This window comes from Rhea americana, unplaced genomic scaffold (genome assembly GCF_003343005.1).
Source record: "Rhea americana isolate MKP2758 unplaced genomic scaffold, rheAme1 scaffold_297, whole genome shotgun sequence".
Classification (NCBI taxonomy): domain Eukaryota; kingdom Metazoa; phylum Chordata; class Aves; order Rheiformes; family Rheidae; genus Rhea; species Rhea americana.
In genome coordinates, this window is record NW_028186420.1 from 846,320 (window position 1) to 873,893 (window position 27,574).

Here is a 27,574-nt window from a genome sequence, read left to right on the forward strand (position 1 = left end):
TTTTTTTTTTCCCCCCAAGGCTACAAACAGACCCGACGTGCCAAGCTCACGGGGGCCCGGGAAGGCGGGCTGGCTCCACAGGCTCGAGCAAGCAACTGTCTCTTTTGTAAATACTGATTTTACCTATCTAAATTTATTTACATCAGTGACTTTGAGCCAGGACTGGCAACTCCGATGTAAACCATCTGCACAAGGCGGGGGCTCTTCGGCCGGGGGGTTGCGAGGGCTCAGCCTCCGCCTGTGAACCCCAGCTGCGAAGGGGAGGGGGAAACTCACCTAAAAATAAAAYGCTGCGCCCAGGTCTTCAAGAGGAAGGCCGCGGAGGCGGCGATTAAAATAAAAAAAAAAATCCTCGTGCACGGGCTCTGAAGCAGGGGAAGGCGAGCAACGCCGGGACGGCGAGGACGCCGCGGCTCGACGCCGCTCCTCCGGCCGCCCCGGCCCCCGGCCCCCGACCGGGGACGGCCCCGGGGACCCCTCCTCCGCCTCCCCCTTTCCGCCACCCGCTCCCAGGGGCTTTACGCTTGGTTTATTGTTTTTTTCTTTTTTCTTTTTTTTCGATTTTTTTTTTTTTTTTTTTTGGCAATTACAGTTCAGTTCTAAGGCTGTTCAGCTCTGGACATCCAGCCCGGGCCTGCCGCCTCGCCCCTGCGATCTTCCCTCCGGAACAGGTTCTGGCACCGGGATCTTTGGGAATAGCTGAGTCCCGACGTCTGTGCTTCACATCCCAGCTCGCGGGGGCGGAACGGGACCCTGCTGCACGGAAAAAAAGAGGAAAAAAAAAGAAAAAAGTGGCCTTTTTCACCTCCTTCACGACCCCACCAGGCAGCAAAAAGCAGCCCGAAGGCCCCGGCGAGGCGTCCCTCGGGCCACCTCCGYGGCTTTCCCGCTCGCCCCGCGGCCAGGAGCCGCTCCGGGCAGGCCCTGCCGCAGGAGGGGACCGGGAAAGCACGGCCGAGGCTCCGCTTCGCAAAGAGCCGAGGCTCCGCTGGGGACCCGGCTCCCGCGGCCGGGGGCGCCGAACCCCGGGAAAAGCAGCGGTTCCCGCGGGGAGCGGCCCAGGGCTCGGCGCACCCACCTGCCGCTATTCGCTCTCCGCTGCCTTCCGCTTCCGCCGGTAGATCTCCTCCGTGAACGGGCTGCGGTTCGGGGGCAGCAACGGGGCGGGGAGCAAAGACAAACCGCAGGTAACCAAGTGCTCTCTGCTCCCCTCCCGAAACCGTGCCCCCCGCGCCGGGCGGGACGAGCGGCCCCGCGCCGCGGCCGTCCCCGGCTCGGGCTCCGGCGCCTCTCCGGTCACTGCAAAACCCCCTTCACCGTCGGCAACGCAACGGCTGCTTCTGGGAATGACTCGGGGCCGCTCGGACTAGGGCCGCGGGGCTATCGCGGTGCAAAACGTCAGCGAAGGGGGTGCGAGGCGCAAGCTCTTTCTCGCCGAGTCTCTTCGGAGGACGCGGCGAGCCCCAGCGGCCTCCCTGCTGCTCTCGCCTGGCCAAAGCGGCCCCCCGAAGGGGAGAAATCTCATTTCGATAGAAACAAACGCACGCAAAAGCCTTCCTMGAACTCGGCAGATAGTTTTAAAGTGGCATCTGCCCGTTATCAAAACGACCAGAGCGCGGTCACATGTTTTCCTTCGCCCCCACTGAATTAATTGGAAAAAGGAAAAAAAATGCCCGCTTTTTCAGTTCCCCGAAACCTCGGGAAATCAAAGATGGTAGCAATAATTAGAAGCTCTCCAGCTTCGCRGAGCTACTCACCCCTCGTACAGCATTGCAATTGTGTAGGAAATTGCCACTACAGCCGTCAGCAAAAGGCCAGCTGGGCTTGCGTGCCTGTTTTGCAAGGGAAGGAAAGGAGAGGTAAGTACGCGCGCTCACGCAAGACGCGGTTCAGAGAGAGAACGGAGAGGCTGGAGGCCCTGCGGGCGCGCTCCCGCTCGAGAGGTGGGTCCTGCGCTCCGCGTTAGCTGGCTTAGACGTTACTCGGCAGAGCTGCTTCCCCAGCCGACCTCGGTGGCTTCTTTTAAGCGAGATCCCCGCACGTCTCCGCCGGGAGAGCTTCTGCTTTGACGACGACCCCCGCGCTCCCCCGGCCGCGTCCGAGCCCGCGGCTCCGGGCCGGCGACGGCCGAGGCTCGGCGGTGGGGCCACCGCGCACCCGTCCCCGGGCGCCAGCCCCCCCCTTCCTTCGGCGAGCAGGGCTTCACCCGCAGTTGCACGTCCCGCCTGCCGAACGGCCCTTCCACGCGCTCTGCCTACGCGGGGGGGGGGTAGACATCTCGCAGCCCGCGCGGAGCGAGGACCGCCCCGGTCGGAGGGGGGGTCACACCGGCCAGCCGCCGGGACGCCCCGATTCCTGGAGAGCCGCGCGCGAAGCTTCACCTTTCCACTGTTYCTCTTTTGCAATAAGTTTCTTCCTCATTAGGAAACATCAGGCAACTTCTTCATCTCCCGGCCGCCCGCTATTACATGCTTAGTCATGTCTCCTCCTTGATTCGTATCAGGGAGAACAAATTTGCATGATTGTTTGTTGACAGCAAGACCTCTAATTGTGTCATTTGGCTGCGGTGCCAGCTCTGATTTACACAGCTTGTTGCCATGACTTAAAACATTTTTCCCATCCRAAGACACGCAGAACCATCCCTGCACAACTAATGCTTGATTTGTCTTTCAGGAGCTGATGAATGCTTGACCGGGACAACGAGAAGCATTTGGGTAAATTGTTTTCTTTTTTTTTTTTCTCCTTCTTACAAGCTTGACCTACTTACTGGCGACGGCTCATTTTGCAGCAGGGTGGACRGGGGTTCGAGCAGGTAGGTTTTCTGGTCCCGGCTCCTTGCCGCCCCCCCTCCTCTCCCCTTGGCGGGCCGCTGTCTTCGCGGGCCCGCGAGCATCGCTCYGTCCGTGGACCGCGGGATCAGAGCCGTCCTCGGACGGCGAGGGGCAGCKCCGGCTTCCAGCCCCCCGCAGAGGGCACCAGCTTGTAGCCACGACCAACCTGCGGGTACRAACCTCTCCGCGGCCCTTCCAGATCCAAAGTTACTTGGAGAAACTTCATTTATCACCGCGGAGCCAGAGAGCAGGCGCAGGGCTGGCCCGCGCTCCCCTTACGCACGGCGCGGGGGAATCCACTCCCCCAAAAGCCCTGTTACTCGCTGTGCGCAAGCAGGGTCAAAATGCCGCCTTCGGCGTATTTTGTGGACAAGTTTATTTTGGCTGCGCAGCAGCCCTGCGTCGAGCCTGGGATATATTTGTAATATCCTGGAAGGGGGAAGATTTTAAAAAAAAAAAAAAAAAAAAAAAAGAAGTTTTTGCATCAAGYAATGCTTTCAGCGCTGGCCGTCGGTCCGAGGGCAGGCTGCCTGGTGCACCGCCAGGCTCGCTCACTTTATGCGGTATGCGCCCCGGGAGACGGGAGTGAATCCACCCGCCGGGCTCCGACGCCGCGGGACGGAGCGCGACGGGCGGCCAGGGGAGGGGAAACGCGGTCTGCTGCGGGCCCCTCCGACGGCAGGGCCCCGGGAGCCGGGACCCCACGGAAGGGGAGCGGCCCAAAACGCCGCGCGGAGGGTTTCGCGGAGCATGCCCGGGCTGCTCACGGGCAAATTCCTCCCGCTCCGTCCCAGGGATTTGCCCCAGCAGCGGCGGCRGACTTTATTTTCCCTCCTAAGCAGGAGGGAGGCGGTCACACTTGGGAGCTCCTGTGCAAAATAACCAGTGATAAAAGCCCACGTTGCTCTGTGGGTCCAGCATAACGCAGCCAGGGTTTGTGTTCCTGAGCAAATAAACAAAACGTGGCATTAAATAAAGCCACGTTAAACCCAACACACAATATACAGGGTATACTGCTCGTTTGCTGCTACGTTACAGCCTATTCGTTCCCTCCCGAGCAGGCTGTTGAGCTGCGCCGTGCCACCCGAGGAGCGTTTCGGGAGCGGGGGCAAGGCGCCTCCGCTTGCTTTGGTTTTGCTCGGCGGTAGTTACGGGGCCGGGCCGAGCCCCGGTATCGGTGCGCCGCCCCTGCTGCGCGACCCCCGGCGCGGGTCTGGCCCCGGCTGTGGATTTTTCCACCCGCGGAGCCTGCCGAGGACTCCGCTCGGCCGCGGATCGCCCGCCGGCGTTTCCTCTCCCCGGCGCTCGTTTTGCCGCAGTGAACGCCGCGAGTCTTTTGCGGCAGCAGCAGGTTTTGCACGTGTCTCGGAATAAAAACAGCCCGGAGAGGCGAAGCCGGAGTACTCACATGAGGGCCCAGCCCAGGTAGACGGCGGTGCTGCCCCAGTACATGGGGTTGTCCAGGACGCTGAAGGGGAAGCTCGTCACCTTCGCCTCCATCAGGATGCCGAAGTAGTCGCCTGCGGGGCGAGCAGAAGGCTTCCCGTTAGGCTGCGCGGAGGCTCCCGGGGGGACGCCCCCGCCGGGGCCACCCCCCGACAAAGCAGCGGCGAGCGGGTGGCTCCGGGTCTGTCGGCCTTTCCGGGACGGGCTCATGGGTGCTCATCGGCACGCGGCGCCGCGGAGCGCTGCCGGCCGCTTCGGCCTCGCTCGCTCCAACACCGACCCCTCGAAGCCCCTTAGCAAGGGGCAAAAGGGCATAGGAATAAAACTGTTTAACTGAGACCCCCCCCAGGGCTCAGGGTTATCCCCTGGACCACCACCGCACGCCCTCCATCCGTGCTGCCCCTTCCCGCAGCTCAGAGCTGCGCTCAGAATTTCACGTTTGCAGAATATTTTTGCAGCTGCCTCTGCCTACRAAACCCACAGTCGCCAGCACGCGGGTGACAACAGGCGCTCGTCACCCGGAGCGAGCGGAGCAATCTCTGCACCCTACACCCCAAAAGGGAGCCTGGAAAAGCACAGGATAAGCAGGGAAGGACTGCACCGCGCTCAGCCAAGACCTCGCCCCGGGCCGGCGGTGCCGGAGCCCGGAGAACGGAGCGAGGCAGGACCGTGCCCGCCCGGCGGGCCGGGGAGCCGCGCGCCGGCTTTGCTCCCGAGCCCTTCCCCGACCTCGAGCCTGCCCCGTCCCTCCCTGCGCGCCGATCGTAACATCGGGCTTTCTCGTGTCGCCGGGGGTGGCCAGGATTAATGAACGTTGAGAAAGTGCTTGGAAATGCAGATAAAAGGCGTTACAGGAGCGCAAAGCATTCAAGGTTATTATTATTACCTGGATCGTAGCGCAATTTCTTTGGCTTCACAGGGTGCAAAAGCATTTATTTCTAAGGGTAAACAGCGCCTGCCCAATTATACCATGCTTTGGGGCTTTAACTACAGGCCACTAAGTGAGATAATTGCCTGGTATTTGTATTACATGTTCTCRGCACTACTTGGCAAGACACCTCCGAGGCGGTTCTGCTACGAAGCACCCCCCGCCCGGGCCACAGCCCGTTCCCGCGCCGTCCCGCGTGCCAAAACGCTCCAGCGYGCCCTGCCCGCCCCCGCCTCCGGGGCCGACCGCTCCGCTCCGGAACCGTGCTCGCACGGTGGAAACGCGTGCAAAGCCCCGTGCCAGCCGCCACGGCTCTTCTAGATGCAAACCCWGCCTCTGAATCCACACAGTTAAATAAAAATAACGGGTCTGGAATATTTTTTTTATATTCCAGCAGGTGCARCCTCAAGAGGCTCTGAAGCACTGCCCAGGGCAGCTGCCAGGACCTTCCTGCAGCGGAGGAGGAGGAGGTCGGGCTGCCAGGGATGAAGGGAACGGGCACAGCCGCTGCCAGCGGAGGCCGGGGCGAGCGCTGCCGCGCGGGAAACGGGTGGCACGCAGCGGCTTCGCCCGTGCCGAGGGGACGCTGCGAGCCTCCAACGCGTTACCCAGGAGGGAGCTGACGGGCAGCCCGGGCGCCGTCTCCGCGCCCGGTCTTGGCACCTCTCCCGGTTTGGCATCAGGGCTTTCGGAAAGACCCGAAAGCTCGGGCGCRATGGGCTCTCTCGTGGGCTCAGGCGGTGAGAGGAGGTGGATGAGGGTGCAACCTTGGTTCCTGTCCACAAACGTGGCCTTTCGCTGTGCGGAGTCCGAAGTCCAGTCCCTGCTGGGACRCCCTGCTTCTCCCACACCTCCAGGACGCTGCTCAAGGCAGCTGCGGGTCCCGGGGCGTCCCGAGCAGGAGAACATCCTGCGTGACACCCCGGGACCCGCCAACCTGCCCTGCAGGAGTCCCGGGCTCTATTTCTGGTTGCTGGATCTTGGCCAACTCAAACAGTTTCTTTGCAACTCCGCTTGAAAACCAGGCGGGCACAGTACCTCCCTCTGCTTCCTGGAGGCGCCGCGGGAGCTAATTGACTTTGGTTTGTAAAGCACTTSCAAAAGCGCAGGCTAAACGCATGTCAAAGCTGGGGCTGGGATTATTTCAGCCAGCGGGAGCTGCCCCTTTCCTTAGATATTTATTGTTCCCATCTCTTATTTTTACGAATTCCGCACATACCGGCTTGTTTTTAAAGTCAACAGCRCTAATCGAATTCCTCTCCAAATGGGAAAGCAGGCACAGCGGAAAACGCTTCCTGCCAAAAACCAGCAGATAAAAGCATCTGTCGAGGCCCATCGGGTTTGCTGCAGAGGGAAGAGCGACCGAGCCCCTGCCTCRGCACGTGCGCCGAGCGGGCCGGGGCTCAGCGCGGAGCTCCGTCTCCGGCACGTCCCTGCGGGGACGGCGGCAGTGGCCACGCGCCCTCCCCGCGCCCCGAGCCGGCTGGGCACCGGCTCGCCCGGGGTCCAGCCCGGTCGGCATCAGGTTCACCACCAGGCTGCATCATAAATTATAATATATAAGGCTACAAATGCCGTGCGTGTTGTTGCGTTAGTCCGGCCTCGCGCTTGGCTCCGCGCCCCGGGGAGCCGGGCAGAGCGCCGGGGCGGGGGGGACGCGTCCCGGCAGCCCTTACCTAGGAAGGTGCCGACGAAGCCCAGAGCCAAGAAGCTGGAGATGACAAACAAGGTCCCGACGGCCAGGATGGCCAAGCCCAAGACGTAGCCCCAGCGGCAGTCCAAGCCCTCCAGCTTCGGCTGGCTCTTCATGGCCTCCGTGAAGCTGTTGGAGAGACGGGGAGGGCGGTTAACGGCAGGACTCCTCAACGCCGCCCCCGCGAGCCGCGGGGCTGCCCGGGCGGAGGACGCCTCGGCGGCTCCCTCCTGTCGCCCGGACCKGCTCAGGGACCGGACGGCAAGCTAYGAGCCCCGAGTAAATTCCAAAATGGTATTTAAGTCTTAAGGTTTAGGGACCTGGATGATAATTTTGTTTTCTCTGGCGCTTACTCTGACTGCGTTTTCTGTCATYGGGGTTTTTTAGGTGCCCAGGGCGAGCCGTTTCATCTTCCCTTTGGGCTGGGGCAAGGATGCAAAMCACACAATAAACGCCACGGGCTGCAGAGGGCAAGGCTGGAGCAGCGCACTGATTTACACCTCGCCCCTCGCACTGGAGCTTCCCGGGAAGCTCCCTTTGCTCGGGAGCCGAGCACGTGCTGCTGCACCGCCCGGGCGACGCTCCGGGGAGCCGCCCCGAGGGCTGGACTCCTCGCGAGGCTGGAAGCTCTTCCCAGCACACCAGCGCTGGGAAGGCATCCCAGAGCAACTGGGAAAAAAGAGCCAGGGATGGTTTCCCGGGGCGGGAGACCAGCAGCGAGCCGGCGCCTGGCCGGAGAGGGTGCAGCGCGAGCGCAGCGCTCGGGGGCTGCTCTCCGCTCCGCCGAGCTCCTATCCCGCATCCTCGAGGCCGCCCTGGTTCGTGCCGGCGGGCCGGCCCGGGGGCCAGGCGAGCGGCTCGCGACGCGCCTCGCTCCGGCGGAGCCTCCCCCGCGCCCCGGCCGATCCCGTCGTCCCGCCCGAGCCGCCCTCGGCCGCACGCCCTGCTCCGTCCCCGCCGCGCGGCTTCCAGCCGGAGAGGGAGGCGCTCGCGCGGAGGGAACGGACCACCTCTCCCTCCAGTAGTGTTTTATACCTTCCTAAGCACGCTCTCTGCTTGCATCGAGCATGATGCACGCGGGGGCTTTTCGAMCTGGTAAATAAACGTAGCAAACCCAGCAAGGCTCCGACCTTCCCCGGCTCCCGGGGGAGCCGAGGCGCTCGGCCCCCCTGGGGAACCGCATCGTCTGCRTTTCGCGACCCCTTTCCCCCGCCGAGCAGCGCAGAGACCCCGGCGAGGAAACGGGGTCGCGGCTCCCTCTGCCCRTCCCCGAAAGCTGGGACGGAAGCGGGGCACGGGGAGCCGGCGGCCTCGCTCCACTTTCGGGCTTTTTTGTTCCTCTCGGCCAAAGCAGGCAACTGGGGTAAAACGTCCAAGAGCTCCCGGCAGCAAGCGCCGTCACCAGCGGGCTGCAACAGAAGAACTTGTTTATTTAAAAACAACAACAAAAGCCTTAAAATTGCCCTGCCGATACCGCCGATTGCTGTCCCAGTCATCATCTTCGCAGCTTCTTTCGCYGATAGCGGCGGCGCTCTGCTGCGGTTTGCACGCTATTTAGGTCAGCCCGGAGCCGCCTGCAGCCTCGCCGGCGGCTCCGTCCGCCGGCCGCGGGCGCGAGGGGCCCCTCGCCGCGGGCTGCGAGGGGGCCGGCCCCTTCGGGAGCCCGCCTCGCCGCGCGGCCACGGCTCCGTGGCAGCCCGCGGGATGCTCGGCCCTCCGGCTTCCCTGCCGGCGCGCCGCACCCTCGCCCTTTCCGCCGGGCTCATCCCCGCTGCAACTTCACGYGCGTCGACAGAGGGAAAAAACCGCGATTCTGGAGGTCCGTCGGCAAAGCTCCCCTGTAAGGGTGCGCACGCGGACGCTGCTTCGCGGCTCAGGGAAACGCTCCGACGCCTCGAACGCRGCGAGTCCGCAAGCTTAGCGCGATCCACGTCGGCGCAGCCTCCTGCGAGAGGGCTGCAAAGGGGAGCGCGGATCGGCTCGGAGGGCAGCGGCRCTGCCATGCGGCAGGGAAAGCAACCGGCAGCTCGGCCGCCGCGGCAGAGCACGGCACCGGATGCGCACTCGGAGGACAGCAAAGGTTGCCACGTCCCGTGTCCCACGGATAAGAGTCATAAACCTCCAGGGCCGCAAGCGTAGTTCAGGCGGTTCAAGAGTTCAGAAATTGTTTTTGCAGATAAGGGACGCCGTGATAGGAGCTCCCCGCTTCTCGTGCGGAGAGCRGGGCTGCAGCGAAAACAAGCATTGCACCAAAGCAATTAAGGATGCTCGTCTTACGCAGCCGACCGAGCAGGTCCCCTCCGGTCACAGGTCGTTCTGGATTGCTTCTCAGAAACGAGCCGAGGCTGATAACGGAGCTCAGAGCTGGGRAGCGTCTAATTGCCCAACGAGGGCGCGATAGCCCTTCGCTTCCCTCCAAGCCGCCCCGCTCGCAAAACAGCTTGTGCACGGCACGGGGCGAGGAAGGCGCCGGCAGCGGGCAGGCGGCGAAGCGAACGGGCGGCCCCGCTGCCTGCACGTTTTCGGCACGGGCATCAAGCCGTTTCACTGAGTTTCCGCTTGCTCTCGGTTCCCCTCCTCCCTTGGCTTGGAGTCTTTCAAAAAGGCAGTTTAGAAAGAAAGTAAAGGAAGCAGGGTTTAAAAAAACTAAGAGATACCCCGTGGGCTCCTCAGTAACGCCCTGGCAGCCCCCACCCACGTAAAAGGCCCCCAAGTGCCCAGGGAAGGCAAGGGAATAACGCAGCCGCGTTGAAACGCCGGGGCAAAGCGAGCGGCACGTTGCAAGCGGAGCCCGCAGCAGCCGCGGTCCGTCGGGGCGAGCGCGGCCGGCTCGCGCACGCTCCGCGGGAGGTGACGCGTCCCCTCCGCCGGCGCCTCTCCTCCAAAGCCAAGGGGCAGGCGGTGCCGCCCCAGCCCTCGGGGTCGACCTTGCGGCCAGCTTCGGGCCCGGACTCGGGGCAGAGCTGCCTCTGGGGCACCRGTTCCCGCGACGGGCAGCAGCAAGGGCAGGTCCCAGTGCCCCTTCTAGGAAGGCAAAACCCGAAAATACACGTGCAAATTCCAACCTGAGCTCTCTGTGCCTGGGAAATTACCCAAAGCACTAAACAACCCATTAGCTCTGACCCCGACATAATTGAATCTGGGAATTTACTCAGCGCCTGCCCCTACCAGCAGCGCTGCAGATAAAAACCTATCAGATCACAGATAAATTGCTGGCACTGAGGAAACCTTCCGCAGCAAAGCTCTTCGCTGCACTCAGCACGTCACAGGACGTATTCCCGTGGCACACGGGGCATCAGTCGCACACTACCACTGAGCCAGCACAGGCAGCATTTAAACAGATTGCAGATAAGAGTTTAGAGAGGCTGCTTGCTAAGCGTGCGGATAATCCCTGCTCTTCTGCACGGGAAACTCGGCACTTTGTTATTTTCTAATTTTTATGAAAAAATTAAAAATAGAGAAAAAACGCTGTTCCATGCGATCCCTCCCATGCAAACAGCCTTCCCATCGCCGGGGCTGCGAGCGGGGCAGGGGAAGGGCCTGCCGAGAGCAGAGCCGGGACGCCCCACGGCTCGGCGGGCGCCGAGCGCTCGCTCTGCCCGACGCGGCTGCCCCCGGCCCCCGCTCCCGCGCCCCTGCACGGCGGCTCCTTACCAGTGGCTCCGCACGCAGTTCAGCAGCAGGATGACGATGCCCAGGCAGTAGCAGGCGGCCCGCGGCGAGCCGAAGGCTCGGCTCAGCGCTCGCGTCCTGTGCTCCCATCTGGCCACCTGCGGAGACGACGGAAAAGCAAAGCAGTGGGCGGAGGCGCCGGGACGACGCCAGGAAGCAGCTGCAGCCGCGGCACGGCTCGAGGCAAAACCTTGGGGAAACGAGCCGGTTTGGAGGAGAGGCACCCAGCAAGGCAGGGAGCATCACTGCAGCCACCACGGTGCCCAGGCTGCTTAAACCCCGGGCAGCTCCATTTATCCCCTCCGCCGGCCCCGTGCCCAGGTGCTCCGCATCGGGCCCTAAAGCGAAGCRGAGCAGCTGCGCAGCACACGCCGGCGACGGAGCATCCCCGCGCGAGCTCCCGCAGCCCGCCCTCCCCGAGCCCCGGCGCGCGTGCCGCTTCCTTGGCTCCAGCCGGGACTTTGCTTTCCGCCCGGGCCGAGGCAAAAAGCGAAGCGCTGCGGGCAGAGGGGGGCTGCGGAAAGCGATGCGAACCGCCGACGAGCAGGGCGCCGACCGCACGCGCCCAGGGCCCATTYGATTAGTTATGCAACGATTGCTCTGAAATTACAAATCCACTCACGACGCAGAGCGCCGCTTCGATGCCTTTTCCTGGCTGGTATAAATGGTTCGTACTCTAAATTGAATTTAAAACATCGTGCGTCATGCTGCTGCTAAAATGAGAGCTTCTGCCTGAGCGCCGYGCGAGTGGAAAAAGAAATATAGGGTGAGCCACCAGCTCTGGAAAGCGAAAGAAGTGACCGCGCAGGTGACTGAGTCACGGCRGGGAGGGAAAACGCAGCCGCACGCCGGTTATTTATACCAATTCCCTGATTCCCGGGAGCGCGGTGCAAAGCCTCGCGGCCGACGGGCGCCCGCGCGGAGGCCGCCAAACCCGGCGGGGCAGGATGTCCTAATTTTAGGCACTTCTGGCTAATATTAGCTCTCGTTTGACCCCTGGCTAAGCAGGCGGCTTTGCGTTTTTTTAGAAAACGAGGAGACGATCTGGTTTTGACTGATTGATTTATTTATCACGCGATGGACGCAAACCGATCTCGGTGCCCGCGCTCCCGCCGCCGGCRCGCTCCTCTCCTCCCCGCTCGCAAACGGAGCGAACGAGAAGTTTCACCACTTACCCAAGGGTCAAAACAGAAGAAATTCGAGCCTGTTTTCCCCAAACTCCCAGTTCTGTGCTTTCACTTTAGGAAACCTGGTGATGGCTGAAAGCAATACATGCATTTTTTTTAACATCTCCCCCAATGCTCGTTCCTGAACCACGCTCCCGGCCCCCGCGCCCGGCGGGGCGTCTCGCCGCGCCGCTCCCCAGGCAATGCGGCGACGATCGACCGCCCGAGCCGTTCCCCCGCGCGCGCGGGCGTCAGCGAGACGTCCCGGCGGCCGCCCGCGACGGGGACGGAGACGGTCGGCGTTTGCTCGTCTCCTGGGGGTGGGGGGGCACGAACATCCCTTCCGAAAGCAATTTCAGCGGCGCATCAACGGGAAACGCTCTTTGCGGCTTTGCGCGCGTGGCAGGCAACGTGCCCTCGTTAATATTTAGTGTCTCTTTCAGGGAAATCTTTTTTTTCTTTTTTGCCTGCCGTCCGAGGAAGCCGGCTTTCAAATGCGCCACGTGTTGCCATGCCCAGCGCCGCTCGGAAACAGAGCCTCCGCTCGATTTTGCGCCGCTGCCTGTTTGCACCTGGCTCGCCCCGGSGGTGGGCAGCGAAACGGGACGCGCCAGCGGCTCCGCTCCGAGAGCCGTTCTGCATCGCTACGCGACCGGGCCCGTCTGCGTCCTCGCGCCGCCGCAGCCCCGGCGCGGGCCGGCGTTTGCTCAGCCGGGGGGTCTGCAGCGCCCGCGTCCCCGAGGGAAACCGCGTCCTGGACGTCCCGCGCGCCGCAGCCGGGCGCTCCAACGCGCACCCGCAGGGCAGCACGGGGCGATGCTCTGCGCTACGAGCCCCAGAGCAGGGACGCGTGCCCGGATCTGGGACGCTTCTGCGCTGGGCAAACTGCTGGCAGCAAGGTCCTTGGCCAGGGTTATCCATGGTGTGCATTAGGAGAGACGTCGAACTCCTCGTTCAGCCGCAAGCGGGCTGCGGTTGTGGCCACGATGGGGCCAACCTTGGCTCAGACCAAGCCATAAGCTCAGCTGGAGCATGATGTTTCCCTCAGCCAGGTTATTTGCAAAGGGGGATGAGGAAGGCAGGTGAACACGGGCTTGTGCTTTCTCCTTTTATCTCTGATTAGGGTCRGGAGCAGGTCTGTCGCCCAAAGGGGCTGGTGGGAATCCATCGCCACGTGCCCAGGGCTGCCCCGAGGCAGCAGGAGGGCTCTGCCGCGGGCGCTCGCCCCAGAGAGAGCAGGAAACGCGACGCCAGCCCGGGTTCACCCGCGGCGAACGGCATCGTTCCTCCGCTGGGAAAAATACCTTTTTTTTTTTCCTCTCCGATTCCCTTGGTAAAGCGGAATGACGTTCTCCTCCGCCCGTCGCTGCTCGGGCGCCAGAAAACGACCTTGCTCGAAGCTTTATCTAAAAGCCAGGGAGGAAATAGATATGCCCGGGCGCCCGAACCCTCCCCGGGAGCGGCAAAGGAGAGGCGGCGCCGAGCGGAAATAACAGCGGGCTGCAACGCAAACGCGCGTTCGCCGCGGTCCCGGCGGCGCCCGGTCTCGCTCGCCTCTGCCCGCGGGAGCCGCCGGATCCGGCCGTCCCCGCGGCCGCAGCCGGCCGGGCACCCGACCCTCGGGCCGAGACCGCTCGCTGCCGCGGCGCCGGCGGAGCCCCGGGAGCTCCGAGGCGAAGGTCCGCGTGCTCCCGGGGGGAAAAGCGCTGCTCTTCTAGATTTCCTGGCTGGGGAGAGACGGGGAGGGGGAACTGTGCAGGGACGAGCCCGAGGAGCATCCTGCCATCTCCCCTACGTGGTATTTCAGACTGCAAGGCTGATACATAAATATATATTTTTTTATCCTTTTCCAAACACGCCACTGCCCAGTGTGCATGCACGAAGCCGGAGCACGGGACTGCTCCCGCCGCTCGCCGGCACGGGCTTTCCGAAGGCATGTGCCGAAACGCCCCGGGGACCGGCGTGCCGCTGGCAGCAGGAACACGATTAGCAGGAGCTCTGGGCAGCGAAGGCAGGAGAAAAAGAACAGAACAAACCGCGGTTTAATTTGTACAAGCTGGTAATTATAGTTGCTATCTGTCTGAAATCTCTATTGAGTTTATTTAAATATGTTCTCGGCGAAGGCCGCGCGGGCAGGAATTATCAAGGTGTTGCAGCAGAGGAGATAATGCCATGCAGTTTTCAACAGATCGAGGGCTGATTAGGAGGAATTAATTAGCTGCTCAAACAGTCCTTGCCTCGCTGCAGCAATTAGCCGGCGCCACGGCYGAAGCCTCGCTGCTGGCTCCCGAGCCCCGCTCGTGGCGCCAACGCCGAGGGCGGCCGAGCCAGCGGGGCTGATCCGCCCGGGGTTTCGCGGGTGCGGTTTTGCTCACGCATCCTCCCACCTACCGCCACGAGGTGCTACGAGCCGTCAGTTCTCAGCCGCGCTCCTGCACCCGCCGCCGGTGCCCGTTCCCCCAGCGAGGCGCGGTGGCTCCGAGGGCGGCCACGTGCCACCGTCCCTCCTGCCCGCCGGCGCTCCGGCGAGCCGGCTGGAGCCTCCTGCCAACGCCGCGGCCGGCTCCGCTTTGCTGAACTGCCTCCTTCCCGCACGGAGCGAGGCACCGCGGCCCTGGACTATCCGATCTAGGGACCCAGTTATTTCTCCGAAGGCTTCTCAGCTCACAGGCGCTCGATCACAGCAAGCCCTGAGATGGTAACGGAGCCCGAAAGCCTTTTAGAGAGTGATGCCAGCTCGGCGAAGCACCGGAGCACCGGCTTCCAGTCCGTGCGATGAAAACGCTGCAGAGCCGTGGGAAGGGCCAGGCACCGCGCGCGGCCGGCGGCTCTGCCCAGCGCCCGGGACAGTCCGGCCTCGGAGCCGGGCCCCGTCCGTCCGCTGGAAATACCAGCTGCCAGCGCGGAAGAAAGGCTGACACGGGTCACATCTGCAACCGTCAAAAGGAGGACACAGATCTAGCTGCAGGAAGACTTTTCCATCACCTTCTGCGGGCTCCGGGCGCGCGGTTGCCGTTACTTGTTCTCGCCAGCGCGCAGCAGCTGGAGCCAAGCAGCTGCACGCGCAGCTGGGGAATCGTTTCGCAGAGGACAGAAACGCCGGTTCGGGGGCTCTCTTGGTGGAACAGGAGGTCCGAAAAGCCCCCAAGCCTGCAAAAAAGCTCAGAACAGAGAAACAGAGCAACGAGCAAAAAGCGCAGCGGGGGGGTTCTCTCCAAAACCGCGTTGCTCCCCGGCCCGCGAAGAGCCGGGGCTGGGCAGGCGCGGGATCGCCGCTCCGCGCGTGCCTCCGCGGCGCGACGCAGCCCTCGCCGCCGGCTCTGCCCCGCTCCGAAAGGAGACGGTCAAGAGGAAGGACTTGAAGCCGAAGCTGCTTCTAGSGCCTCTTCTCCGCCGAGCGGCTCGCTGCAGACGAGAGGGGTCAAAGGGAGCCCGCCCGAGCACGTCGCCACGGGCAGGGAAGTGCATCCACTGATTCGAGAGTGGAAACGTTGCAGAAACCCCAGTCTGCCTAAACTATGCAGGAATTTTGCCTTAAAAAGAATAAAATCCTGCAGCCCTTCGCAGGGAGAGCAGTTGCACCGGCACGGCGCAGGGCACCTCGCTAGCGGCCTGGAGGCGGGCGAGCAAAGCAAGCCGGCGGGTAAACAGGCAAGGGTTTCGTAAGGACTGCGTACGCCTCACCTCGGAGCGGTCCCTCGAGATTACTTCCGCACGGCTCTTTACCTTGAATCCACTCATGATGAACAGCTAGATAATAAAATTTCATTTCTCTAATAGTGTTTATGTGATTTGTCCAAGTACCATCTCATTAGCAGGTCGCAATGAAAACATGCCCCTGCTTAAAGTACACCACGGCGGTCGGGGCCCGCCGATGTTCCATGAGCCAGATCCCCTCCTCTTCAATAAAAACAAATCCGACACGGAATATGGGCTCCTATTTGCCAGCAATTTCCAACACAAAATCTGAACGGTTTCTCCTCGTGGCAGGGAGCCTGTGACTTACGTCAGAAGAGCTGGAAGCCGAAGGTTGGTGATTTTGAGTAACCCAGAACGAGCTCCGTTAATTAATTCTCCCCGTGGGCCGCCTCCGCCTGGCTCCCCCGGCCCGAGAAGCGGCTGGGTGCCGCGCCGCAGCCGCGGGAGACCAGCCTGGACGGTCGGGACAGGCCTTCTGCTGGCCGGTGGCCCTCCGGCCCGGCTCCCATCCAGCGACGGACGGCACGGTTTCCTAACGGAGCGGGGCAAGGCACAGGCTGCGCTTGCGCGAGCGTTCGGGGGTTACTGCGGGGACACGCTGGCTGCTGCCAGAAGAGCTCTCCCGTTGCGGGACGGCGGAGCGCGTCGTCCCGTGGCATCTCGGACGGTTTCCTCCTCCCCTCTCCGGCGTTCCGCGCTCTGCACGCCGAACCAAGGCGGAAACCCCCGTAAACGGGTATTTCCACGCGTTTCTTGAGGCTCACGGCGCTTCCCCGGTCGAAGCACATTTGCTTTCGCTCGCGCAAGCCTTGCAGCGGGCACCTTCGCCGGTCGGCCGGAAGCAATCGAAAGCGTCGAGTGCTTTAGATAACCCGCCCGTGCCCGATCCTGAATTTCCCTTCTCCTCCTCCCCCCGTTGCTCGCACTTGTGCAAGCACTAAAAAAGCCGAGCCGGGGCGAGGAGCCGACCCGCGGCGCGCGCGGGCGCTCTCCTCCCACGGGCTGTCCGCCCGAAGACCCGGTTTCAAGCACGGCGACGTCTGAACCGGCGGCGATACATCAAGACGGGCTCTTTGCTGCACCACACCGTCAGCAAGGGCTCTATAGGTGGCTCCTTTTTTTTAAGATTTTTTTAAAGACTTCCCTTCTATTTTATCGCCTCCACTCTGTTGCGTTGTTTCCAAATCGGGCTCTGCTTTCGACAGCTGATCCACGGCGCTGAGGTCAAGTCCCTCCAAATTCACTGCAGGCTCCAGCGTCTTGGGTTGGGTTTTAAAGGCAGGGACAAAGCTTTCTATCTTTGGTACAAAGCATCCATCCGGCTTTTCAAAGCTTTCCAATTATTGCTGCGAACCTGCACTTGAAATCACTAACACAGTTGCAAGTAAGACGAGGCTGATAAAAACAGTTATTTTAGCTGGAATAAAAATGGACAATTTTTCAGCAAATGTGTCCTACGTAAAAAAAAAAAAAAAAAAAACCTCTTGCTGGAGTGAGACAGCTCTTCCCTGGTCCCAGGTGAGAGAGGACGGAGGTGACCCGAAGACTCTGACGTTTCTCGATGTCTCCGATCCATTGCAGAGACTCCTGTAACGCCACGCGGGAGACGCTGGATAACTCCGGCGGCTTTTCCCGCTCCCGCACGACCCGCGTTTGAGCGGCGGCTCCGGAACGGGCTCGGGGGCTCCCGCGGCGCCGGCTCCGCCGCCGCGTCCCCGACAGGCCGGACCGGCGAGGACCCGCTCCGCGCCCGCCCGAAAAGCGGGCCAGGATGCCGCGGCGTTTCCCGCAGGGCGATCCTTAAAGCAGACGGGGCACGTGGGAGTGGAAACGCTTCGGCTCCGCGGCCTTAGAGATTAAATCAGCTGCTCGAGCTCTTCCACCGCGCCGAAGGAACGGGCGGTGGGGAGGGGAGAGGGGCCGGGAGGAAGGCTGGCAGCCGGCAGAAGCATCTCGACACGCACGCGGTTTGTTTTCCTTAATAAGTTTCCTTGGATTCCAGCTCTGCTCAGCTCATTAGCCGCACAGCCGAATCCGATACTAATTCAGGATCACTCCTATTGCTACAAATAAATAATAAAATTGCCTCCACGCAGGGGTTATTTTCTTCCTCTCTGCCTCTAACGCAGCTCTGGTAGCGTCTCATGTATCCRCTAATGATGTCCATTAGAGCCCGAGTTTCTCAGCGAGTGGAAATTACAATCATTAGGCAGCGACTGACGAGAGAGACAGAAACGCCGTTTCCACCCGGGCTGGCAATAACCGGCCGCCAAGCTCGCGCCCCGGCGCGCCGAGCCCCGCTCTCCGTAACGCGCTACCCGGCGTTCCTCGCCGTCAGCACCCCTCGCCCCAACACCGCGGGGCAGCGCCCGGCGGCACGTCGCGGGCTGCCGAAAGGGCAGACGGGCGCTGATTAGGAACGCTTTGAAGCCCTGCCCCAAAACCAGCAGGACAACAAGCGCAAGGACCAGCGGCAGCGCAGCGGGAGGAAACACGAGCGGTTTAAYTGTAAACCACTCGGCGAATTTTGTGCTTAATCCTAAAGAAGCACAGTGACTTCGTTGGCTGTAATATCGTGATGGCCAGGACCTGCAGCGCTGGGCCAGSGCCTCTCTGTTTGCAAACAGCGCACAGAACAGCTTCTCCCAGAGCTGTAGCCGCTCTCCTGCTGCCCTTTGCTGAAATTAGGGCTTAATTCCGCGGAATAAGCCTGCCAGCGAGGACTCCTAACACACTTGTCCTCCTGGACAGCGTGTACTTGCTCCGCGCTCTCCCAAAGGCTGGGACAAGGGTGGGGGAAAGGGCTGGGGGGGGGTGAAAAAAATAAATAAGCTTTGCAGAACACAAAATGCAATAGCAACCTAATCCCCCTTCGCAGAGTGGTGCGAGTTCGCTGGAAAAGAGGCACCCGTTGCACGGGCAGAGTCCGGCTCGAGGGCCGCCGGCTTTCTTGGTGTTCGGCTCAAGTTCAAGCTATCGTGTTGCATGTTCCGTGTTAACCTACCCTCGGGAACATTTCCCACGGAGCCGAGGACACCGGCGCCTATAGCGCTGCTGTCGTCCGAGCGGCCAACAATAGCGAGGGACAACGTGATCTTTATGTAAGACGGGGAGTCGCGCGCCCTGTTCTCCCGGCCCCGGGGATGAGATGTTCAAACCCGGCGGCACAACAAGCAGGACGCCGGCGCGGGAAAGTCTTTCTGCGCTTCTTTGGGAAGGGGACGTAGCAATAACTGCATGCATTTAATTTTTTATCCAGCGCTTCAAACTTTACTGGGCTCCAAAGACCAGTCTAAGTCATCCTGGGCATGCGGAGCTGCCAACTAGACCGATTTACAGAGCAAAATAAAACCAGCAATAAGAGTCTGAAGGGTTAAATACAATAGTCGAACCCCTTGGGGTTTGTTGGTGTTAAAAATGGGGTTTCTGGGGACGTTTATGTGAGGCCCCAGGTGCAACCATGTGCCCTTACTTATTTGTTCAGTGCAAGAAACATAACCCCAAAGTCAAGCAAGCAATTAGTCATCACCCAAACGGGTGCTCCAGGGAGCTCCTGCCCTCTCCGAAGCCTCGAAGTTCAGCACGAAGGGAAGTGTGTGCAAGCTCCACGCATGATGCCCACGTCCATTTACGGTCCTTTGCTCCTCTCGTTTTTGCCGGAGGAGCGTGAAGGGGTGTTCGCTACACCTGGAGCACCGCAGAGCCCGGAGCTGTGCCGGGGCTTTGGAGCCAGGCCGGAGGTCCCCGCGCGTTGCCACCGAGGACCCTCGCGACAAGCCCGYGGCACCCGCCCGGGGACCGACGCTGCCAGGTGTGGGGAGCAAAGCGACGATCCCCAAGCGCGGGTTAGGCAACGCTCCGGCTGGCGCAACAGGGTGATCCCCCCCCGGAAAATGGTTGCAAGACGAAAGTTGTGAAACGAGATTAATTCATTTCTGCTCTYCGGCCTTGGAAATCAAATGAGTAACTCTGCAGTCATTAAAACAACGTCCTGATAGAAATAAACAGGAAAGGGCTCTTAACAGGCATGCTTTGTCGTTAAAAATGTTATATAGCGTAGAAAAAAACACAGAAAGGACAAGGACACTTCACCCAGCAATGCTGGCGAGGAAGCAGCTCAACTTTGACTTCCCCAAAGGGAGTTTCTGCAGCAAAGCAGAGGCTCGAGCCAGAGGCACTGAGCGAGGAGGCCTTGTCCCGTGCTCCGGCCAACAGGGAAGGGGTCCAGGCTTGTCTGCCCGCAGGCCAAGAGGATGAGGAYGGTTCCTCCAGGCCACGGGAGGAGGATCGACCCACCGCCTGTTTGCARGGAACACCTCAGGGAAGACCCTTGGATAGATATCTGCTCCTGGAAGAGGGGGGAAAGTATTTTCCTCGTGTCTGGCTTGGTGGGAAGATCTTGCAGGTTACGAATAAAGTCACCGCAGGCGAGAGCCGGGGGAGGCACGTGGCCCGGGCACGGAGCGCGCTGGGGAAGGGCGCAAGCWCAGCACGCGTCCGCGCCGGGCAGGAGAGCCTGGTCCTGGAGAAAGGGTAGGCGAGGAGGAAAACAGGCAGAAGGAGTACTCTAAAGGGTCATCGGAGCTGCACGGACTTTCTCCTTCCCTGCAAACGGCTTTTGTGCTTTTACGGCGGGGAGCTGGTACACTTGCAGCTCCTTCTGTGAGAGAAGCACAAACCAGGTAACGAGCAACCCTCGCGCCRAACAAAAGAGGCGACGAAGGCGTCGGGCGGCCAGGCTTTCCCCCAAAGCAGAACGCAGAGAAAACTGCTAAAACCCATCTCCATTTCACCCACTTGGGGGTATTAGCTGCTCACAGCCTGCTTTTCTTCCAACGGGTACAAAACGGATCGCACCAAAAATGAATGTGCGAAAACCCTCCGGCGAGACAAAGCAGCCGCTCACGCGCCGCGACCCGTGCGAGGAGCCCACGCTGCATCGCCCCCGGCCCGCGGGACGGAGCAGACGGAGCAAAAAAGATTTTGCAAGGAGGGAGGAAAAAAAAAAAAAAACCCAAGAAACTTCCAAACTTCCAACTGGGTAAAGCATCGAAGAGCTTCGTCACTGCAACGACACAGAGGCAAAGCAAGAGCTGCGGTCCGCCTGCCTCCTACCGACCCCGAGGCCAGGAGGGTTTGATGAAGGCACCTGCGGGCGCGCGAGCCCGGGACTCGCCGCCTGCATCCCCAGCCGACGGCCTCCRCCGACACCCGCGTCACCACCGGCTTCCAAGACCGTAGCGTTTCTCCCGGGGCTGCGGGTTGGGGTTTGAAAGCTCTGCAAGGACGCCTTACAACGGGGGACGCGGGGGCGCCGGCGGCGCTCCGCCTGCTTTAGGGGAGACGACGCTCCCCGCGGCGCCCGGCCGCCCGGCCAAGGCTGCCGCGAGCAGGCTCCCGCGCTATCTCGCCTCGCGCCCGAGATAGCGGGGACGCGGCACGCTCCCGCCAAGGGCCATCTGCAGCTGCGTCCGTCCCGGGGACGCAGCAGAGCACAGCAGGAGGAGAACAGGAGGGCTGCATCTGCTTTCCTGCCCGCTTGCTGTCGCCGCTCGAGCACCTGGAAATAAATGCCTCTTTGGAGCTCACCAAGGGGTGGGGGGGGAACAGAGAAAATGAGGAAAAATGTGTTCACATCGCCGTTTTACAGTCAAGGGGAAGGGGGAGAAATGAGCATTTTTCTGTTTCAGTGGCTCCCACTTCCAATTTTAGCACTCAGGAAATGGCTCACGCTCGGAGGAGGGAAGGGCAGCTGCCCGCGGGGCCGCTCGGGAAGGGGCTGCTCCGCGGGAACCGGAGAGGGGCTGCAGGAGCTCTCAGCGCCTCGGAGCAAGGTCTCCGGCAGCGACACCGCAGTAAACCCTCTGCAGTTATTCTGGGGGGATCCGTGTCTCTGCTCCCCCGGCTGGTAACGGAGCTCTCCTTCCCCAAGAAGCCCTTGGAGAGCAACGAGCCCGCCGAAGCGGAGCTCACCTGCACCCATGGGTCCTGCCTGGCCATCAGGGCGCTGAACGGCAAACCGGGCCGRGGGTGCTGGCGGGAGCCTTCGGGTCGGCACCCGGGCGCTCGCTCCCGGCGCCGGGCAGATCCCACGAATCCCCTGCGCTGCCCTCAGCCCCGCGTCTCTCCCACCTCCCGGTCTAGGTGAAGGATAACACTTCCTTTTTCTCCTCCAGTTGCGTTTTCACCTTGCCCTGCAGGATGTAATTGCAATTTTATAGATGAGCGGCTTTGAGCAGCACCTYGTCAGCTGCAGAAAGCGTTCGGCAGCAGCGTGCAGGGCAGGGGAGGCGGAGGACAGCGAGGAAAGGGCCTCTCCCTGCGTCCAGGGCTATAAATAACCCTCCGATGCATATGAAAACAAGACTCTTACCCTAAATGTATTTTTTCATCCTTTGTGCACGCGCTGACTTACCATAGCAGGGCTGCTGGCAGCCTGCAGGTTATTTCTGGACCGCAGATACGAGAAGTCCAGGACGCACAACAAATACACTGGGTTTCCAAACAAGCTTTCTGCATCGCAGAAAACGCGTTTGCTCGCTGGGTCRGCTGGGCCATAGGGGAATACAAGGTTGGGGAGAGATTCTGGCCTCACCGAACGCCTTGCCCTAGCCGAGACCCAAATCCACGCCGCGAGCAGCCGGCGTCCCCCTCGCCCGCGCACGGGGATGGCCCGGCCGCCCCGAGGGCTGAGACCCTGCCGCGCTCGGCGCACCGGCGGCTTCCTCCCCTGCCCCCGGCCGCGGCGCTTCCTCCGGGTGCCGGGGCTGCCGGCCGGGCGGCTGCAGGAGCTGACCCAGTTTCGGTGCCTGTTATGCGGATCGCCGCGGCGCTAAATTTAGCAGCCACGCAGGTGCACTGTTACACGCTCGGCCAGAAGGACATTCGACTCATGGCAATCAAAATCCCGGGGCGTTTGTTACGAGTTAGCCCAGACAACCGATGCCAAACGGCTCCCGACGGGCGTTACAGCATCGCGCGGCAGCTCTCGCTGCCCTAGTGGGAAGCGTTACAGCATCGCTCAGAATAAAATTGCCAGTAAATTCTGTTTAGAGGGGAGAAAGGGGAAAGAAAACCCAAACCCTTGTTCTTTTGCAGGTATCGTAGGAAACGAAAGCGGCTATTGCTGCCTGCTAGAGAGCCCAATTACGAATAATGTGCGTTCGCCGCCGGCACAAAGGATGAAACGCATCAGAGCCGCTGGTGACATTTTAAAACCAGAGATGTAAGGAAGGATGCAAGGCTCTGTCGCAAGCCCAGATTTACCCCAGCAAATAACGCTTTCTCCAGGCAACTGCCTTACGGCGCAGCTTTTAGCCCTGCTATTAATCTAGCACCTGTTACAGGCAGCTAATCCTCGTCGCTGCGCCGGGTTCTCCACAACGGCATCTAAAAGCGCTTTGCGAAAGACAGCTGAAGGCTGTTCTCCCGCTTTCGCCAGCAGCTGCACTCTCCATTTGCACAAGAACCCACAAAACTCGCAGATTTGCAGACTTTTAAGGCCAGGAGAGACCATCGCACCACTTAGCCCGGCCCGCTCCTAGCACGGCCCTTGAGATCTCAACCGACTGCCCGGTGCCGAGCGCGGCGACCCGCGTGCAGCGGCCCCCGCCGAGGATTTTGGTGCCTGGGGCCCGCCACCTTCCCCGGGCTTTAGCAAGAAGTGGTCAGAGGTAGGTGCAATCAGGCTGCCGGCGTCTGCAACCCTCCTTCCCCCCCCGCCACCCCGCCGAGAGCTTCTCATCCACTTGGCAGATTTCTCCAGCCTCCGAAGGAGGAGGCAAGGAAGGGAAATTAAAAATAAACGAACCAAGAGATACACATCCATCAGGAGGCAGGCTTTGTGAGCCGAAGCGCCCGCGCAGCCACTTCTTAATCAAAACCTCRCGGCGCTTAAACGCTTGGCAGCAGCCTAGAGCAGGAGAAGCTGCAACCTCGAAGACCGAAATCACACCGGTCTGCTGGGGGTCTGTGGGGGCTATTTGCTCTCGAGTCCCGCTAAGCTGCGCTCACTCCGTCCCTCCACTCTAAACRCGCAGCTCCTGCAGGAGGCCGGGGCGTCTGCGGGGTTCACCGGAGGCGCAGCTCCCGTCGGGCAGTCGCAGACGCGACGTTTCTAAATCGGTCCGTGACGCCGGTCGTAAATTTTTAAGAGTTTCCAATCAAGGGAAGGATTGACGAGTTACGTCCTSCCCGCTCGAAAGCCGCTTGCGTGCTGGTGGACATCAGACTACCTGCCTCGCCGTTACGCCGCTCGCTCTTCTATTGCTGCGACAGCGTTAGAAACCTCCAAAAATTCTAGCCCAGAAACTCCCCGGGCGGCAGCGCGCTCTCTAACGCGCCAGCACATTGGTTTTCCTGGGTTTAAAACGTCTGTCTCCTATCAGTTCCTTAATATCTTCTATAGTTACCAATGGGCAGGAAATTCCTCCCACCGGCCTGCCTGCTCCGGTCCCACCTGAGCCCGGCACCGCGCGGGGCGGGGGGAAGGAGACTCCCCGAGCCGGGCTCGGGGGGGACACAYGGGGTGTCCCGGGGAGGGACGCGCTCGCGGCACCCCCGCGGCGCTCGCCTGCGGGGAGGGAAGCGGGGACACATTAAGCCGTCGAGCTGAAGCAACGCGCCGCCCCCGCCGTTGCCCCCCCTGCTCCCCGAGTCGGGGGTCTCGGGCGCAGGAGGCGTTTTCACCAGTGCCCCGCGCTCGGCGTTAAGCGCAGAGAGGTGCTCCTGRCTCCGCACGGAAATCCAGAGCCTCCGCACCGAGGCGCTTGCAAGCCCGGGCAAGGCAGCTCGCACGCAGAGACGAGCACAGCTGCTGGGAGGGAAATCAAAGAGCGCAAGACACAGGGAGGCTGCGCAGGGATTTACAGAAAGAGGGAAAAGCTGGTGGCACGGGGCAGGCAGGGCACACTGGTCACACGGAAGGAAGGACCGGAGGAGGGAAAGGAAGCAGGTTAGGGAATATCTAGGGATGGCCAGGGCCATTCCTGCTAAAATGCACCGGACAGCGCGGCTCGCCCGGGGCTGCCGGTCCCTCGGCACGGGAGCTCTCAACCCGTGCCCGGTGCAAGCCGCAGGCCGGGAGCGACGGAGCCGGAGCTGCACGGGGCCCACGCAGCCCCCTTGCAGCTGGGGAAATGTCTAGCTGCACGCTGACCCCCGCAGAGCTTTGGACCGCTCAGGCTGCTCGCACGGCCGTGCGGCCCGCGCAGCCCGGCACGTCTTGCTCGCAGTGCCACCTGCCGCCGACGGCAAAGCTCTTCAGAGGCCGCCAGGGCACAGGAGCAACCTAGAGCAAYGAACTTCCTGCTGTTACATCAGCTTTCCCTGTCCTTTAACCACAGCCAAATKCTTAATCCAAAAAGCCACGCTATTCCTCAAGCTGCGGGCATCCCACGAGTCACAGGCGTAGCAGCAGACGCCAATACAGTACTTTTTTCTTCCCCTTTTATACAGTTTCTCACTGAAGCCGGTCTCTTCCCCCCGAGACCACATCCTGAATCTTCTTGTTCATTGATTCTTTTAGCTAAATGATGACTCCGCAGTCGAAATAACGTGGCATATTCTAGCTCGCATTTCAGACACCGTGAGATGTTTTAATAATGCATTGCATGAAAAATTAGGGAGGCTGCAACAAAGCACTCCGACGGAGGTTTCCGAAGTGACTCACGGCTCAGAAAGCCTCGCTTTTCCAAAGCCCAACGCGAGACAATCTCAAGAGCCCCCGCACTCGGAGCGTGCCGAGAAAAAGGGGCCTTTTGAAGGAGACTCCCACTGGGTGAAAGCACCGGGGGTGGGAGGGGGGAACTGTGCTGAGATGACATCCCGTTTCCACGCGCGCTGCCAGGAGAGCGTTGCGCCCCCGGACCGCAGCAGCGCTCCCGAGGGAGGCGTCACCCTGCCCCTTTGCCGGCCCGGGCTCCCCGCCTCGCGCATCGGCTCTGCAGCGCTCGCTGCTCCTGCAAGGAGGGACGAGCCCGCGCATCGGGGCAGCAGAGCGGTCCCCGTTCCCGGCTCCCAGCGCGCCCCCAGCGAGGCCGGGGAGCTCCCGCGGGGCGCGAGACGCCGTCAGGAGCGTTTCGCCGAGGCGGGAGGCTCTTTGCAACCRGAGCTGCCCGGGGCAGCTGGCAAAGGGGGGAGGAAAGCAGCGGGGCGGCCGGGGTGCCGGCTGCTCTTACCACGTTCCAGAAGAGCGGGTTGAAGGCGATGCTGAGGACGGCTGCAGCGAAGCCCGCGTCCGTCACGTCCACGTAGCCCAACAGCCGYGCCATGGCTCTCACGTCCACCTGGGGGGGGGAAGAGCGGGTCACCGGGGCTGCGGGTGATGCCGGAGGCACCGGCTCGTGCACCCGAACGCTTCCGAAGTCAAACGCGCCAGCAGCGCTGCAAGGCTGCACCAGCGCTGGAGCGGCCCCCAGAAGGCGGCCTGCAAAGCTCCCCGCTCTGCCGAGGATGCAAAGCCCAAAAAGGGGACGGGGGCTCCTCCGAGCCGGCATCCCCCCACCTGCCTCTCGCATCCCACCGGCAGCAAACCCCAGAAGCGCTGGAGAACCTGGGCGGCCGGTGGGGCTTTTGGCCGTGGCCCGCGCGCGGTTACAAGGGTGGGCAGAGCAGCGGCTCTGCTGCGAGGACACGCACCGCGGTGCTGCACGAGCCCGGCACGCTTCCCCGGCCCAGAAAACCCCCGTTTCGCAGGGTCTCGGCGTCCCCGGGAGCACTGCCTCCGGGACGCTCGTCTTCACAGAAGCGGCAAGCAATGAGCCTCCAACTCTCCCTCCCTAAAGTAAGAGCAACSCAAACCCACCCCATGGCACGGGGGGACGTGTCTGCACTGTAAAAAGCTGCAAAAGACTTTTCTATCTCACTTAACAAAAGGGGAAAAAAACTTAAAATTTGTTTCCCCTTTTTTTGCTTTGAAGAAAGAGGCATTTTTCCCAGGACAGCTCCCTGAAATTGTCAGCATTTTTTCCATGCAATAACCCACGCTGCTTCTCTCTCCCTGCCCCCTTTCCCTGCAGCGGTATTTGGATGAAAAACAGCCAACGCTTGTTTTTTCTTTTTTTTTTTTTTGCCAGAAACTTTGAAAACAAAAGACAAAATAGCCCAGCCAAAGCCCTTCCCCCACTTGAATCAAAACCAAGACAACATCGAGACGAGGAAGGTTTCTGCTTCCCAAGCACAGCTGTGTTTGCAAGGCCTTCGGGTGCCAGGGGACGGGGAGGGCTGCCCAGAGCAGCAGCGCGGTCCCTTCTCGCRAAGGCACCGGCTTCGCCTCGCCTGTCCGGGAGCAAAATTCCCACCGGGCTCGGCCCCCGCGCTGCGGCGAGGCGCTTGCAGCAGCTCTGGGGCAAAACGCCGGCAAACGGGGAAGGGAGGGGGAATCCTCCCTTCAGCGCCCGGCGTCCCTCCGCGAGCCGTGCCCCGGGCACCCACAAAGCTGTTCGCGCCGGGGCCGAACTGTCCGGTCTCGCTTCAATTGCGGCGCGCGGGGGACCAGGACGGCTTCTCTCCTCTCGGCGCGTACGGCGCTGAGCACACCGCCAGCACGGGCTGAACAAAAGCTTCTTGACCTACTAACTCCCGGCTGGCAACATCATTAACATTGCACTCACCTTCTTTTTTTTCCTCCTGAACGGCCAAATTTGCTGCTGCCAGCGGGAAGCAGATTGGCCTGTGCCTAGGACGTGCTTTTAGGGATAAAAAGGGAGCCCATTAGGATGAGCTGTCTCTGCAAGGAGCTGAGACGACTGCGTAACGAGCACAGAACATCCAACTTTGCCCCCTCCTCCCCGGCGGGCAATACATAACTGCACCCGGGAGCCGGCAGAGGAGCCGCGGGCTCGGCCACGGGCACCCCAGGGCAGGCAAGGGGTGCCCAGAGCCGGGCCGGCGAGCCAGCCAGCCCCGGGCCGGGGGCGAGCGTCCGGGGCAGCTCCCGAAAGGCTCGAGAGGCGCTGAACTCCTGGGGACTTTTCCCACGCATCCGCGCCGGGGGCCAGCGCCGTCGCCCGCAGGCGCGAGCTCCCCTCCGCCTTTCCTCGACGGTCACCCCGAGGGGCGGCCCGGACCCCCGCATCTCAGACAACGGGCGCTAAACCTGCCCGGGCCCGGAGCGGAGCAGCGGTAACTCCGCTGCCGT

The 27,574-nt window shown here is 61.8% G+C and overlaps 1 protein-coding gene across 4 annotated transcripts; it reads right to left on the reverse strand.

The window, feature by feature from the left end:
• Positions 1–114: 114 nt before the first annotated feature.
• On the reverse strand, positions 115–27,133 carry PEMT (phosphatidylethanolamine N-methyltransferase). Of its 4 annotated transcripts, none has more exons than XM_085309398.1 (8): positions 26,074–26,268; positions 25,614–25,721; positions 10,553–10,668; positions 6,882–7,027; positions 4,240–4,351; positions 1,758–1,832; positions 1,079–1,139; positions 668–753 (listed from the first exon to the last, which is right to left on the reverse strand). In XM_085309398.1, the coding sequence occupies exons 1-7, from the start codon at positions 26,242–26,244 to the stop codon at positions 1,085–1,087; spliced, it is 783 nt and encodes a 260-aa protein (XP_085165524.1). In that variant the 5' UTR covers positions 26,245–26,268; the 3' UTR covers positions 668–753; positions 1,079–1,084. The 4 variants fall into 4 exon arrangements, with proteins under 4 accessions (XP_085165525.1, XP_085165522.1, XP_085165524.1 ...); XM_085309397.1 differs by having other exon boundaries at positions 669–756; XM_085309399.1 differs by lacking the exons at positions 10,553–10,668; positions 26,074–26,268 and adding an exon at positions 27,048–27,133 and having other exon boundaries at positions 115–756.
• Positions 27,134–27,574: the final 441 nt, after the last annotated feature.